This window comes from Pan paniscus, chromosome 13 (assembly GCF_029289425.2).
Source record: "Pan paniscus chromosome 13, NHGRI_mPanPan1-v2.0_pri, whole genome shotgun sequence".
NCBI classification, from domain to species: Eukaryota; Metazoa; Chordata; class Mammalia; order Primates; family Hominidae; genus Pan; species Pan paniscus.
The window spans coordinates 103246226-103262331 of NC_073262.2; the positions used below are offsets into that span (position 1 = coordinate 103246226).

At 40.6% G+C, this 16106-nt stretch overlaps 1 protein-coding gene across 1 annotated transcript in view; it reads left to right on the forward strand.

The window, feature by feature from the left end:
* The window catches only part of AOX1 (aldehyde oxidase 1), an 85548-nt gene that overhangs the window by 37612 nt on the left and 31830 nt on the right, over nt 1-16106 (forward strand). The window contains exons 19-23 of the mRNA XM_003820713.4: nt 334-456; nt 3826-3922; nt 11191-11315; nt 13308-13441; nt 14657-14744. Of these exons, the coding sequence (XP_003820761.2) occupies nt 334-456; nt 3826-3922; nt 11191-11315; nt 13308-13441; nt 14657-14744 (567 nt within the window). The remainder of the gene's footprint in view (nt 1-333; nt 457-3825; nt 3923-11190; nt 11316-13307; nt 13442-14656; nt 14745-16106) is intronic.

Sequence of the window (16106 nt, forward strand, 5' to 3'; positions counted from 1 at the left end):
CTCTGATTGTCGTGTGACAGCCAAACATCAAGCCATGGGACAGGCTGGCCCTCACATAGCCTCATAGGCTTGGCCTGGAGCCCAAGCCTGCTATCCTCAAGACAGCATCACTCCTGCTCCTTTGATACAGCACAAGGATCTAAACTTCCCCCAGTGCCTCGGGTCAGGAGGCCAGCTGTGGTTACAGTCATGGACAGATGTGGAGGGGTCACACCTGTGTGTATCTAGCCCTAGCCCTACTGTAATCGAGTACTAGGAGGGAGGAAGGAAATGAATAAAAGAGAGGACCTGATGCCTGCCCTCCTTGACAACAAAGGTCTTTCTGTGTCGTAGGTGTTCTGTGTGGGTCAGCTTGTCTGTGCTGTGCTTGCCGATTCTGAGGTTCAGGCAAAGCGAGCTGCTAAGCGAGTGAAGATTGTCTATCAAGACTTGGAGCCGCTGATACTAACAATTGAGGTAATGAGTTCTGTGGAATGGTGGTGCCAGTTGGGAGCCAGAACAAATATCGGTTAAAATGCTTTTGGCTACTGTAACAGGAAAATGTGGCTCAAAGTGGCCTCCAAAGCACACGGACTTTATTAACCTCTAACCAGTCTCAGTATTAACAATTTCCCCAAGGACATGGCTTCTTTTTGCTGCTCTTCTCTGCTGTCCACAATACAAGCTCGATTCCTGTGGTCACACAGATGGCCGCCAGGACAACCTGGACTTCCTTGTTCATGTTCAAGGAGTAAGAGGAACCCTATTGCCCCAGCATTCTAAGCACAAATCCTGAGATCCAGCCTAATTAAGCCACTTAGGTCACATATCCATCTCCAAATTAATGACTGGCAGAGGAATGGAGGAGCTGTTGGTTATTTCTAGAGGTAGGAGTTGGGGTCAGATTTCTCTGAAGTAAGTGGGCTATGTAGGGGAGTGTAGGAAACTGAAACGAATCTGAGCCCTGTTTGGAAAGGGAAAGGGGAGGGGATGCTGGATGGGAACCAGTGATGTCCAGGAAAGTGGATCCACTCTATGACTTTTTACCCACCTTCACCCAGGCACATGGTGAGGACCAACAGGATGTTCCATGAAGTGAGTGTCAGAGACACGATTTTTAGATTTTTCAAGAGATAAGTCGTGTGATGCCTACAGGTATTTTGGCAACTTAAACTGGAGAATTGCATTTTCTATCCTGATTTTTAGAAAGGAGTTGAAAATTTATAAAGGCTATAAGACTCATCTCCATGAAATGATAGGGTGTTCTCTTGCGTGCATTCCGTTGGTTCTTATAATTTCCTGGATGATGAAAGAATGAACACTGGGGAGGCAGTGTAAATAGATGAGACTCAGTCCATACAGGCTGCATGTGCTCTGGGACACAATATTAGCTTCACAGCATAATGAACTTGTTGTTCTCTGGGTGACCGGCATGGCCTGAGGCAGAATTGAGGAAACAACCTGGGCACGATCAGTGTCTACAGGAGAACTGGGTGTTGGGGGTGCTTCCTGCCATGCTGCTTGATGCTTAGGAACATGGAGTTTGTCTCTGGGAATTTTTCTTACATTTTAAAATAAAAATAAAATCATGTCAAATAGACAAAAATGTAGAAGTCTAATTGGAGTGGAAGTGTGATTAGGCCTCCCAAATTTTCCTGGCCAGTTTCAAATTCAAACACTCTGTTCCCTTCTCAGGCCCTTTTCATTTACATGTTGCATGCTGCTCTTGCTTCATATATTCTGTCCCCTGAAGTTTGCTGGAGAGTTAGAATTACTTATTAGAAATTATTTACATAATACTTCATCAATATCTTGTTTATAAATCTTTGCCCAATATCAGGGGCTAAATATCTACTCTCCACTCCCCCTACCTTCCAGCCAAATAAAAGCCCCAATAAGCAAATATAATAGATGCCACTCCCCCCACCCTCACCACTTCAACCAGCAGACTCGTGATTGTCTGCCAGAGAATCCCAGCATCAGATACAAGCTCTGGCTTTGTGGAAAAGAGTTGCCTCACATTGTGTTCAGAGATTAAGCTCTCAAAGTCTAAAGATCATCAACTAGATCAGAGCAAATTTAATCAAAGTTTAGAGCAGGGAAATATGCCCCTCTCCCTATACATTACAGTTCTTTTATCACTTTCCTGACTAAGAAAAATTCAGAAAATTGGCTCAAAGTTACTCAAAGAGCAAGCAGCCAGTGAAGTTGAAAAAGATTAAACTTTTAAAAATAGGATTTATAAAACCTAGCTTTTTTTTCAACCTGGAATCTCTTTAATCTTAGATTAATAAGAAAAGCACATGAACAGATCCCAATAGGAAGTGTGTTATCAATCAAAATAGAATAAAAACAAATATATCTCTGTCACTATCACAAAGATTTAATCTGGCGCATGCTTTTCGAGTTTTTAGTAGATTGAATGGGGCAACGATCAAAACTCTTGAATCAAGGGGTAAGGCTGATGACCATAATGGAAAAAAATGTGTTCCCTACCGGAATCTGTCCTGAATAATAATCATCAACAACAACATGAGCATAGCTAGGACCTATACAGAGCTCACTGTGTGGTTGACATGGTTCTAGGTCAGTTTCACACATTAACTTACTAAATGCTCACCACAATCCTATGAGGCAAAAACTATTTTTATCCCCATTCTGATGGGGAAACTAAAAGACAGGGTTACCCAAGGTTACATAGCTAGTCAGTAACAAAAACAATCAACAAACACTCTGTCAAAGAACCTGGGCCCCACCGGTGCTATAAACAAACCAACCCAGTTTTTGAATGGGGGAAATGGCAGAATCACAATAGCCCATCCCTCTAAGGGGTGTTGTCTAGACACCTACTGGTGGCCAGAAGGAAACAGAGATAAGAGAATCCCCAACTACCAACAGAATGGAATTTCATGGATGGACAATAACCCACAGTAGATAATGCCAGCAGGAGCTGGCACACCACATTTGCCAGTGGACACATGGATTACTGCAAGATAAATTCTCAGGGATAGCTAAAAACCAACCTATGTTATTGTAACTACATCTCTGGTTATGTGCACCACTGTACCCTTTTACTGGGCACCCAGGGAGAGCCAATAGGAGCCAGTGTATAAATGGATTTGTACACCCAGCTCCCAGACAGGGCTTGTCTGAAATCTTACTTCCAGAGCTGGAGGTCCCAGGTGCTCTACTGCCCTGTGCAAATGAAATGCTCATCCCCACAAAGAAGGAATGTGGGGCTGGCAGACAGAGCCACCATGATCCCAATCACTAGAGTCTCTTCAACTAGCAATTATTGAGTGTTTACTATATGCAATATAAGCTCTTCACGTCTTATTTCATTTTATCTTCACCAACCACAATCCTATTGGAGCTATATGCACACCTGTTACTTCCATTTTACAGACAATGATAAGAGAGGTGAAGTGATAGGCCCACAGTCAAAGCTGGTAAGTGGGAAAAATGTGTGCACAATGCTGACTGGGTCTAGAGCCCAGGCTCTGAAGCCCTGTGCTGTATGGCCTTGGCTACATGAAATGGATTGTGGTGTGAAGACAATAATCTGCCTGGAAAATACTAGTTTCATTCTGGGATCACTTAGATGCCAGTTTTTTGCTGTGCATATTATTTCTTCAGACTCAGTAGGCACATTTACATTTCCTCACTGGGGAGTCTCTCTGCAGTTGGATTCGTAGCTTGGCTCACCAGGGTCATGGTGAAAGTGCACAGAACCATAAGGTGAAGGGAGAAACAACCCCTGCTCAGAGGATGTGCAGTGGGGTGTGTCTGCCGCCCTAGGGCAGGGTCTCTTGCCCAAGCTACCTCATTCCTCTGTTCTCTTTCTAGGAAAGTATACAACACAACTCCTTCTTCGAGCCAGAAAGGAAACTGGAATATGGAAATGTTGACGAAGCATTTAAAGTGGTTGATCAAATTCTTGAAGGTAAAAAGTAATGGAAGAGTAAGCAACCCTGGAAGCCTTCTAAGCATGTCAGTTTAAGGCTTCCTTTGTCTTCTGGAAATCATCGGGCAGCCTAGGGGGGTGTTGCTCCTCAGGAACAGGCAGAACAGGCACCTCATTCACAAATGTGTTTCCCTCCGTCTCTGGGATAGGCCAAGAGCCAATGGGGAGGCAAAAGAGGAGGCAAGACCCTGCCCCTGTTCCCTGACCCCCCTTCCCTCATCAAGGCTCCAGTTGTTAGAGATGTCATTTTCTTTCCTGTTCACAACCACCCTGCAAGAGGGTATTATTATCTCAATCTTATAGGCTGGAAAATGGAGGCTCGGCGTAATTATGGAGTGTGACCAAGGTCACACAACAACTACTAAATAACAGAGTTGGCCATTGAATTGATAGGCTTTGTTAGGATTTCCAAAGCCCATGTTTCTTCTTCATCTTTTCTCTCTCTGATTCTCCCTCTCTTCCTTTCTTCCTTCTCTGCTTTTTCTTCCCTTCCTCTTCCCTTCCCTTTCTCCTTTCTCTTTCTTCCAGACTTCTTTCCTGTATGTATGTATGTAATTAAAATTAAATTTGCCTCTTAGAAAATAGTTAATTATAGCTTTCCAGTACAATTCCTTAACTTTTGGCTTTGAAATATTTTAAAACTTACATAAAAGTTGCAGAAACATTAAAGAAACTCCCAAATATTTTTCACTCAGATTCCCCAATTATACACACACATACACACACACACACTTCTGAGCCATTTGAGAGTAAATTGTAAACATGACGTATGTCTCTTTACCACTAAATAGTCAGCGTTTGTTTCCCAAAAACAGGATGCTGTCTAACATAAACATAGTTATCAAAATCAGAATATTAACACATATACTATTAACCTACACAGCTTATTTGAATTTGGCTAGTTGTCTCAATAATGTCCTTTATAGCGGAAAAAAGAGGTTCATCATAAGTCTTAAATAACCCATGCTTTCCCCGCCACACTCTGCTGTCATTGCTGCTGTGAAAGCTGTCCTAATGCCTGCCTCACAAGATCTCTGATTTACAGACATGCTATTGGGTGGGTATGGGCAGTCTGTGCCACATCTCAGAGCAGAGAAATCATCCGGCATTATCTGTCTTTAAGTGAATTTCCAGGGCACTGGCCTCTAGTGCATGTTAAAAACTCCCATCTTCTGGGCTGGGCATGGTGACTCATGCCTATAATCCCAGCACTTTGGGAGGCCGAGGTGAGTGGATCACTTGAGGCCAGGAATTCAAGACCAGCCTGGCCAAAATGGCGAAAACCCCTCTCTACTAAAAATACAAAAATTCCAGGCGTGGTGGTGGGAGCCTGTAATCCCAGCTACTGAGGAGGCTGAGGCACAAGAATCGCTTGAACCCTGGAGGCAGAGGTTGCAGTGAGCCGAGATTGCACCACTGCACTCCAGCCTGGGTGACAGAAGGAGACTCCATCTCAAACAAACAAACAAACAAACAAAAAACACAACTCCTATCTCCTTAATTTTTCTCACCAACCTTGATCACAAGAATAGGAAGAGTCCTAAGACACATCCCATCCTGAGTGCACAGCCAGAGCTGTGTAATATGTCACCAGTCAGCCCAGCTTCTTAAGTTCCAAGCCCATCATGTCTCAACTCTATAGGTGCATTAAACTTGAAGCGTGTCAGGGGCTGACTGGAAATGTCTCCTGAAAGCTGTAGGAAAGACACCTGGAACTGTCACCTACCAGTTTTCCTTGGCATTGTGTCTTATTAGCTGTGTAACCTGGCAGGGCACTTCTCAGGGCTCAGTCTCCCTGTTTTAATATTACGTGGATAAAGTAAAAACAATTTCAAATGTGAATTATAAAGATTATAAGAGATAATCATGTGTTCTTGGCATATAGTAACAAATCAATAACTGTGAGCAATGATTATTAGATTTAGATGATTTTGTTGTTTTCCTGAAAATGTTGTCTATTAGTGAGATACGTTGGCAGGTGTTCATTTATCAAACCCAGTGTTTCCAAGATTTTCTCCTTATAGGAATCACTGAGGATATTTATGAGACCTAGAGATTCCTGTGCCCTTTTTTAGAATTGTAGAGGATCCAAAACAGCCCAGGAATTGGTCTTAACAAGTTTTCCAGGTAATTCTTAGGGCTAGTAAAATGTGGAAAACACTGGAAAGGTGAGTTTGATTTATGGGAATGAAGAGAAAAAGAGGGTACATTTCTATCATAGAGCGTTCCCGGCATGAGCATGTTGGAAATATCAATATTTAGGGGGGTTCCTTGTCTCATGTTTGTTTCCTGACATAATGAGTATTTGTGCAAGAATTCCATTGTTGTATTTTTCCTTGACATCTTCTTTAATTATCTAATTCAATTAGGTGATTGATTTAGTCTGCCTCTTACTTGAATTTTTGTTATTGCTGCATACCCCATTGATAAGTATAAAAATGATACAGGAATATTAAAAAGGACATTTATACTACTTTTCAGTATAAACGCCAGCTGCAGTAGCTCACGCCTATAATCCCAGCACTTTGGGAGGCCAAGGCAGGACATTTGAGGCCAGGAGTTTGACACCAACCTGGTCAATGTAGCAAGATACCTTCTATTAAAAAAGAAAAAGGAAGCCAGGCATGGTGGCTCATGCCTGTAATCCCAGCACTTTGTGAGGCTGAAGCAGGCAGATTGCTTGAGGCCAGGAGTTTGAGACCAGCCCGGTCAACGTAGCAAGACTCCTTCTATTTAAAAAAAAAAAAAAAAAAAAAAAAAAAAGGAAGCTGGGCGCGGTGGCTCTTGCCTGTAATCCCAGAATTTTGTGAGGCTGAAGCAGGCAGATAGCTTCAGGCCAGGAGTTTGAGTCCAGCCTGGGCAATATGGCAAAACCCTGTCTCCAATAAAAATACAAAAATTAGCCAGGTGTGGCGGCAAACACCTGTAATCCCAGCTACTCAGAAGGCTGAGGCACCAGAATGGCTTGAACCCGGTAGGCAGAGATTGCAGTGAGACGAGATCAGGCCACTGCACTCCAGCCTGAGCAACAGTGAGACTGTCAAAAAAAAAAAGATGGATGGATGGATGGAAGGAAGGAAGGAAGGAAGGAGGGGAAAAAAAGAAAAGGAAAGACAAGGGAAGGGAAAGACAAGGGAAGGCAAAAGAAAACCAATTTTCATCCTCTTGACTCACAGGTTTGAGTCTAGCTTTTCCCTTTGTCTGCTATCATCTTTTGGATTATGAGTTTCTCATAATATCTCATGATATTTCAATGCGAGGTAATTGCAATTAATTATCATAGCAACACTTTATCTGTCTTCTAAGAAAATAAGTGTCCCACACTGGGGCCTGTAGGAGTGGGGGTAAGGGGAGAGAGAGCATCAGGAAGAATAGCTAATGCATGCTAGGTTTAATACCTAAGTGATGGGTTCATCTGTGCAGTAAACCACCATGGCACACGTTTACCTATGAAGCAAACCTGCACATCCTGCACACGTACCCCAGAACTTAAAAGTTGAAGGAAAAAAAGAAGATAGGTGTTCCAAGAAAAAAAATATTTAAAAGATAAAATATGTGGAGCATTACATCAGGTCTTAGAATGCGTTCTTGGAGGGAGTACTATTATTGTTTGCACTTATCTGCTGCGAAGATATATTTCAACTCTATCTAATCCCGGTGTCACAGCACCAGAGGATGCTAAAGATTACCATTTTCAAATGAGCCAGCTGAGGCTAGAGAGGCTACCTGATTGACCAGGATGAAATCTAAGAGTTTTCCCAACTCCAAAGTTAGTATTCTTTCCTCTACATTATCCTGCTTCTCATTTATCTCATTAAAATTCTGTTAGCTGGGATGTGCTTTATACTGGAGAGCACAGAGAACAATCTGTATAGAAGGATTTGCAAGAGACCCAGGGAGCCCTGAAACTGAGACGATTTTCCCCACAACCTATCCTGCTGGGCATGGTACAGATAGACACATTCACATCTTAGCAGATTTGGGACTTTAAGGGCCTCTTATTAAAATGTAAATATGCCTGGAGGAATCACTCCTAAACCCATACTGGGATAACATTTTATCTCAGGGATTAGTTGATCAAATTGGTTTCCAACCTAGAGAGTTGACAGCAATACCCTAAGGTGAAGAGGGGGCACTACGGGTGGGGGCTGTCAGGGTAGGCAGTGCAATATAACAGGTTTCTAAAACTTTGCCTTCTTTACAGATTTAAACAGGAACAGCTCTGTCTAATTTTTTTAGCTCTGAATATTTTAAATAAAGTGAATACTTAACAAAATAAATTCTGAGTGGATAGGCAGAATCAATAATACTGCAAGCTTGAATTTGAGCCTAGTGACAATGACATGGGTCTTTAGACTATTTGATAAAAGCTTAAATTGAAGTTAAGATCTGAGCTTGTGAAATTTTAATGTTTATATTTTATAAGTGAAGCAGAATCTATTCATTTTTCTGTGCTCTTTTTTTAAACTCAGATTTTTCAATAAGATAGGAAGTCCAGATTGCAATTTAAAACATCTCATTGGTAATCCTCAATTTGCAAATCACTATTGCTGAGTAAATTTTTAATTTTTAAAAGTTCTGCCTTCCATTAACATGATTGTCAGTAATAATTGTATTCTGTTTGTTCCCTCTGCTTTTTATTCTTTTCCCCACCTTCCTGTGGGTTGCCTGAATATTTGCTTAGAATTTCATTTTGATTAATCTATAGTATTTTTTAGTATACCTCCTTGCACAGATTTTTTTAGTGGTAGCTCTAGATAGTTTACACACATAAATATACACATACATATATAAAATAAAATTTATATACATATAAAATATTTACATATATAAAATATCACAGTCTGGTTTCAACATTTTACAAGTTCAAGTCAAGTGTAGAAGCTTTACCTCCCTTTACATCCCTCTCCTTTTTATAATATAATTGATAATTCTATTTATTTATTCTACATACATTGATAATCACATGAAGCAATGTTATAATTTTGCTTCAAACACAATTTAGGAAACCCAAGAGGAGAAAGAAAGTCTATTGTATATACTGGTATTTTTATTATTTCTGTTGTTCTTTCTTCCTTCCTGATATTTTAAGATTTCTTCATTTAAAAAAAATCATTTTCTGTCTGTTTTAAAAACTTCCTTCAGCTATTATTTCAGGGTAAATCCGTTTAAAACAAACTCTTAGTTTTCCTTCATCTGAAAATGTCCTCATTTCCCTTTCATTGTTGAAAGATATTTTTGCTGGATATAGAACTCTGAGTTGACAGGTATTTTCACACTAGAAAAATTTTTACCACTTCTTCTGGCCTCCATGGTTCCTGAAGAGAAATCTGCTGTCTTTAAAAGTGCTTTTTTTCTTTTCTTTCTTTCTTTCTTTTTTTTTCAGATGGAATCTCACTCTGTCGCCCAGGCTGGAGTGCAGTGGCGTGATATCAGCTCACTGCAACCTCTGACTCCCAGGTTCAAGCTACTCTCCTGTCTCAGCCTCCTGAGTAGCTGGGATTACAGGCATCCACCACTATGCCTAGCTAATTTTTGTATTTTTAGTAGAGACAGGGTTTCACCACGAAAGTACTTTTCTCCTATAGATGAAGTAGTGTTTCTTTCTCATAGCTTTCAACATGGTGCTTTTGTCCTTAGTTTTCTGAAGTTTGACTATGAGGTATCTTGGAGTGTATTTCTTTGAATTTATTCTATTTGGGATCACTCAGCTTCTTGAATCTGTAGATTTGTGTCTTTTGTGAATTTGGGGACATTTTTAGCCATTATTTTTCAAATACTTGACTTCAACGGCACAAATGTTAGATCTTTTGTTATAGCCAATGGGTTCCTGAGGTGCTGTTCATTTTTTTTTCCAGTCTATTTTTTTCTGCTTTTCAGATTGGCCAATTTCTATTGTTCTATATTCTTGTACATTAATCATTTCCTCTGTTCTCCCTATTCTGTTGCTGAGCCCATCCCTTGAACTTTTTAAATTTTTGCTGTATTTCTTAATTCTAAAATTTCTATTTCTTTTTTCTTTTTATACTTTCTATTTCTTTGCTGAGGTTTCTGTTTTTTCATTTGTTTCAAGTGTTTGTGTAATTGCTTATTAAAGCATTTTTATTACAGCTGCTTTAAAATCCTTGTCAGATAATTCTAACATCTGTGTCATCTCAGTGTTGGCATCTGTTGATTGTCTTTTCTCATTGAAGTTGGGATTTTCTTGGTTCCTGGTATGAATGATATTTGATTGTATCCTAGACATTTTAGATATTACGTAATGAGACTTTAGATCTTATTTGAATCTTCTATTTTATTAGAATATTCTGTTTCACTAGACTACTTTAACCTTTTACTGATGGAGAAGAAGGGGGTGATGCCTTGTTACTGCTAGGTAGGAGTTGTAAGTCCAGGTTCCCCATGTGGCGTCCACTGACAGCACCCCAATAGAGAGGCTGGGACACCTCATTGCAGCCTGATGAGGGTGGAACTATAGATTTCCTACTCAACCTTCACAGTAGGGGTGGGGCTGCAGTTTTTTTCATGGTGTTTGCTTGGAGTAGAGTGCTTATTGTCTTAATTTTTTTTGTCTTTCTAGTCTTCCCCTTTTCTGGTCCTTTGGCTAGGGAGAGTGGGCTTTTCTTGAGGATTTTTTTTTTTTTTTGTCTTTGCCTGTTGGAGTTTTTAGATTGCTGGCTTCTCCGGAACTAAGTCTGGGATATCTGAGGCAAACAACAACAACAACAACAAAACCCACTGAACTCACTGCTGTGTCTTTTCTTAGGTCCTGAAGTCCCTAGCTGGTCTGCCTTCTCTCCACCTTTCAGAGTCTTCTTATGTTTGTTTTATAAATAATGCTCAGGGTTGTTACCTGTACTTAACAGGAGGGACAGGGAGCAGTACATCTACTCCTGCTGGTCCTAGAGCTGGAAGCCTCCGTATTCTCACATTCCTACGCCTCTGCTAACAGCGCTGGCTCCTTATGACCTACTGAATCAAGACCCCTCTGCTTTTGGCTCTAGAAAGTCATACACCTTTCTCTAGGACTCTGTGACCTAGATATTGGCAGACACAAAAGATTCTCCTATAGAACTTTACTTCAAATCTGCAAGTAGACTGAAAGCTAAACATTGTTGTTTGTTATACTTCACTGTGCCCAGCAGAAGCACTATCAGTGGAATTTCTGCATAATGGGATAATACCTGGGGGACGCTACCTGTTTCTTCTGACTGCTTCCTTGACTTTTATGTATTTTCCTGTAACAGGTGAAATACATATGGGAGGTCAAGAACATTTTTATATGGAAACCCAAAGCATGCTTGTTGTTCCCAAGGGAGAGGATCAAGAAATGGATGTCTACGTGTCCACACAGTTTCCCAAATATATACAGGTAACATGGGGCCATTGTGGAGAGGACATGGCTAAATGATTTCTGGCCAGTGAAATATATCAAGAGCAATTAGAGGTAAAAGTATATTTGGGAATTTGAGGTGGGGGGATTGCTTGAACCCAGGAGCTCAAGGCTTCAGTGATCTATGATCACACCACTGCACTCCAGCCTGGGAGACAGAGTGAGACCCTGTCTCTAACACAAAACAAACAAAACAAAACCAAAAATGTTATTTCTTCAGGGACTGAAGAAATATTGAGTATTAACAGCCATATTGATTTCGGTATTAATAGCCATATGAGTTCAGTGCTTTTAAAAGAGTGTTATTAAAGTGGGAGCCTTTTGTTTGTGGATTGTAGCTTTAAAACCAGTTATGGAATCAGCAGATCTCTTGCTCAGCTCTTGGCACCACTGTTAAGAACACAAGAGAAGAAAGAGGAAGACCTGCTCTCCAAAGCCTATGGTGCCTAACTCACAGGAAACAGTTAAGAAACAATATTGAAAATGATGCAACCAGGTGCTAAATCAGCAAAGGCAAAATTTACGTGGGTGGAGAAATTAGGAAAAAGAGTTTGCTGAGGGCTAGAATCATCCAGGAAGTCCCACAAAGAGGTCTTAAGTTTGGATTCAGAGTGAGAGTGAGGTTTGTCTAGATGGTAAGACAAGAGAGGTCACTTCCAGGCAATTCCACAGCAAGATCAAATGACACCCATTCATTTATTTTCTCATCTCTTCTGCAAACATTTGTTGCCTGTGTCCTGTACCCCAGGCAGCATGCATGGAAGGAAGGAGGAATAGCACAATGACCGCCCCAGCTGGAATGAAGGGGTGCCTTTAGGAAAGCTAGATTTAAGCATCAGGGTGAGAGTAAGGGAAATGAGGCAGGGGGGTCTTCATTCTGGTCATAAGGAGCCAGTGCTCTTAGCAGAGGAGTAGGAATGTGAGACTATGGAGAATGAGGCCTCGTAAAAGGCAGGATCCTAAGGAGGGTCAGAGGAACTCCATTCCAGGCCTGCTTTTCTCTTCACTCTCCGTGGGATGTTGGGTCCATAACCTCATCCGTCTCAGGCTTCCCATCTGTAAGAATCAATTATTAAGACTAAATGACCCCTAATCATTAGGATGGCAGAAAAGAGTGAGATCTGCATCTAGGAAAGACCACCTGGTCAACTTTAGCAGCAATCCAAGCAAGAAGTGAGAAGTGCTTTTTTTTTTTTTTTTCTTTTTTGAGACAGAGTCTCGCTTGGTCACCCAGGCTGGAGTGCAGTGGTGCCATCTCAGCTCACTGCAACCTCTGCCTTTCAGGTTCAAGCGATTCTCCTGCCTCAGCCTCCTGAGTAGCTGGGATTATAGGCACGCACCACCATGCCCAACTACTTTTTGTATTTTTAGTAGAGATGGGGTTTCATCATGTTGGCCAGGCTGGTCTCGAACTCCTGACCTCAGGTGATCTGCCTGACTTGGACTCCCAAAGTGCTGGGATTACAGGCATGAGCCACCACACCTGGCTGAGAAGTGCTTATTTTCCAGTAGAGACAGTAGAATGCAGGGAAAAGACCCATGCTGAGTGAGGCTTAGAAGACTGCAAAATCCCACAGCTTTGGGAAATATATGCCTAGGGATTAGTGTGAATAGAATACTTTAGGTGTGGTTCATGGGGAAAATACAAGAAAGTATGAGCACAAAACTATCTCACTGGTAATGAAAACACTACTAATTAGTTTTGGCAATGTCATTATAGCCAAGTATTGCTGAGATCAGTTGGTGCTGTGGGCCAGGGTTGTTAGACATTATCCCATTATTTAGCATAACCACACAGTATGGGTATCATGTGCAACATTAAAGAATCAAAACATCTAGTGACTGTCACAATCCATTTCAGGGGACAGGTTTTTTGTTGTTGTTGTTAAAATCATAGATGTGACAATGACAGTCACAATTAAGTCCTTGCTGAAGATGGATCAGATTAATCAGAACTATTATTGTTCACAGGACATTGTTGCCTCGACCTTGAAGCTCCCAGCTAACAAGGTCATGTGCCATGTAAGGCGTGTTGGTGGAGCGTTTGGAGGGAAGGCGTTAAAAACCGGAATCATTGCAGCCGTCACTGCATTTGCCGCAAACAAGTAAGTGGAGAAAATCTGCTAAAGATAAAGTGAAGTCACACTGAAAGTTCTCACTGTCAGAATCAATGAGGAAGAACCTGGGCCAAGATTATTTAATATCACATATACGATACAAACACACAAACAAGCTGCCAGCTTATTACACTTACTTGTCTTATATTGTCCTATAGCAACCAAAATAAGAGTCAATTACTGAAAATAATAAAAGCCACAGAAAAAATATAATACCTAGAAAGTGGGCAGAAACAGGTCCTGAATGGGTGGAAGTTACTTGTCCTCAGCACCTGCTGGACTGAGCTATATATGTAGAGGTCATATATATGGCTTTTTGAACAATGTACCTATATATACATACACACATATATGTTTATATACATATAAACCATGTACCTATATATACATACACACATATATATTTATATACATATAAACCATGTACCTATATATACATACACACATATATGTTTATAAACGTATATGTTTGTGTGTATATATGTACATTCTTCAATATATCAAAGATATTTTTGTAAAATGGGGTCCCATATACACACATACATATATACATATATGTACATATACATACACATATATACATATACGTGTATGTATATATGTGTATATATGTATATGTGTGTATATGTATATTTTCTTGATTTAAATATAGACTTTGCTTTTGTTATGCTTACATTCATTTGTATCGCCATTTTCCTTTGAGGATCTCAAAAAATTCTCATGGAAAATTGTCTCTGGAGTGGGCACACCTAGAAGGCTTAATTTGTTTGCTGAGTAATATGGGTCAGTTCCTCCATCCCAGGAAGCAAAAATACCTTGATTCCAGATCTCTCCTATCAGGGAGCACTTGGTAGTTAGATCTGCATTCTTCCATTTGTGGCCAGTCTAAAGACCTTGGGACGATTTGCCTATAATAAAGGTTGTTATTACAATGGGAAATGCCCCCAAAGCAATATCCTGGAGCCCCTGGCACCCAAGAGCCTCTGTCCCACAAGTTGCAAATGCCTGGTATTATTCCCTGACCTAACGGGAGGAAAGCCCACGGTGTATGCCTGAGATCAGCAGAGGACAGGCATGCGAAATAGTTGTGTTGTTCTGTGAGGCGTGTAGGCTCCACTCAGGCTCTTGCCAGGAGTTATATAAACCCCAGAGAATGCCTACTAGGTAAAAGAGGTTACCTCACTTACTTTTTTTCTGTTATAGACATGGCCGTGCAGTTCGCTGTGTTCTGGAACGAGGAGAAGACATGTTAATAACTGGAGGCCGCCATCCTTATCTTGGAAAGTACAAAGTGAGTACAAGAGGGCATGGAGGAAGGATTTATGTTGTAGATACAACATCCTATCAGTGCGCAGGGCAGTCTTTGGCTACTCTCTAGTGGGGAGTAACAATGAGCAAATCAAAAACAGAGCATCTATTTAACTTTCTATTGGTTGCACTGACTTTTAATTACTAGCTGGTTCAATGGAGGCTTTTCTGCTTAGCTCAAAGATGTCAGTTTCAGAAATAAAACACTAAGTGCTAGCTGGTATTGGCTGTACAGAGCAAATAACTAGAAAACGTGAGTGTGTACACCATTAAAGTAGATCTGATTACCATACTTCTTCCCACATATAAAAGAGGTAAAAGTAGAATAATTCTCATAACAGTAGTGTTATGTGAAATTGCAATTATTTGTAAATGAGTTCCTCATTCTTCAATATATCAAGGATATTTTTGTAAAATGGGGTTCCAGAAATTCATAGAAAAAAATTTGTAGTAGAAAATAGTGATTCTTTTGCTTTATAAGAAAAATTTTACTTGTCAGAGTGGGCTAACTTCTCTAAGAAACAACTTAAAAGCTCTTAAACTTTCATTACGTCATTTCTTGCTCAAGTAACAGCTCAATATAATCATTGAGGGGGGAAAGGGGAGGATTCTGCTTTATAAAATCATTCAGGGACTGGAGCTGTTTCCATTTATTGGTGCCACTGTGCCCTCAGACTGCATCATCCAATATAGTGGTCACTAGGAGCATATGGCTATTTAAATTTAAATTACCCAAATTAAATACAATTAGAAATTTAGCTCCATAGTCGTATTAGCTATATTCCAAGTGCTCAGTAGGCACATGTGGTTAGTGTCTGCCATATTGGACAGTGCAGACGCAGAACATTGCCATCATCACAGAAAGTTTTATTGGGTATCACTGCCCTACAAACTCTGAGTCTTCCAGGGGATCTTTTGCTGAGGGCAGCAGACAGGGAAGCGAGAGAGAAGAGAGCATGGAGTGTCACCTGGTAGGTGTTTTAGGTTTTAGGCACCGGACCTGTAAGTTGTGGATCTCACTTGTATCCAGATGTCATTGGCGAGACCTCTGTCTCCTAACTGTAAGGGAGGCTGGGAAATGTCATCTTCCTGTGTGCCCAGAATGAAATACAATAGGATTTGTTAAATGCATAGCACTGTCTCCATCGCAAAACTGCATAACTAATACATGTTTTTTAGGAGATAATGAATGTTTCCATTTCAAACCACACTCACTCTAAACTGTATTTTGAATTTGATTTAGCTCAGAAAGATTTGTTACAGTAAACTTCATCCTGAAGGAGATTTTTTTTAATAAGACATATATGAAGTCATTATGAAAATATAACAATCTCAGGTTAAAAGA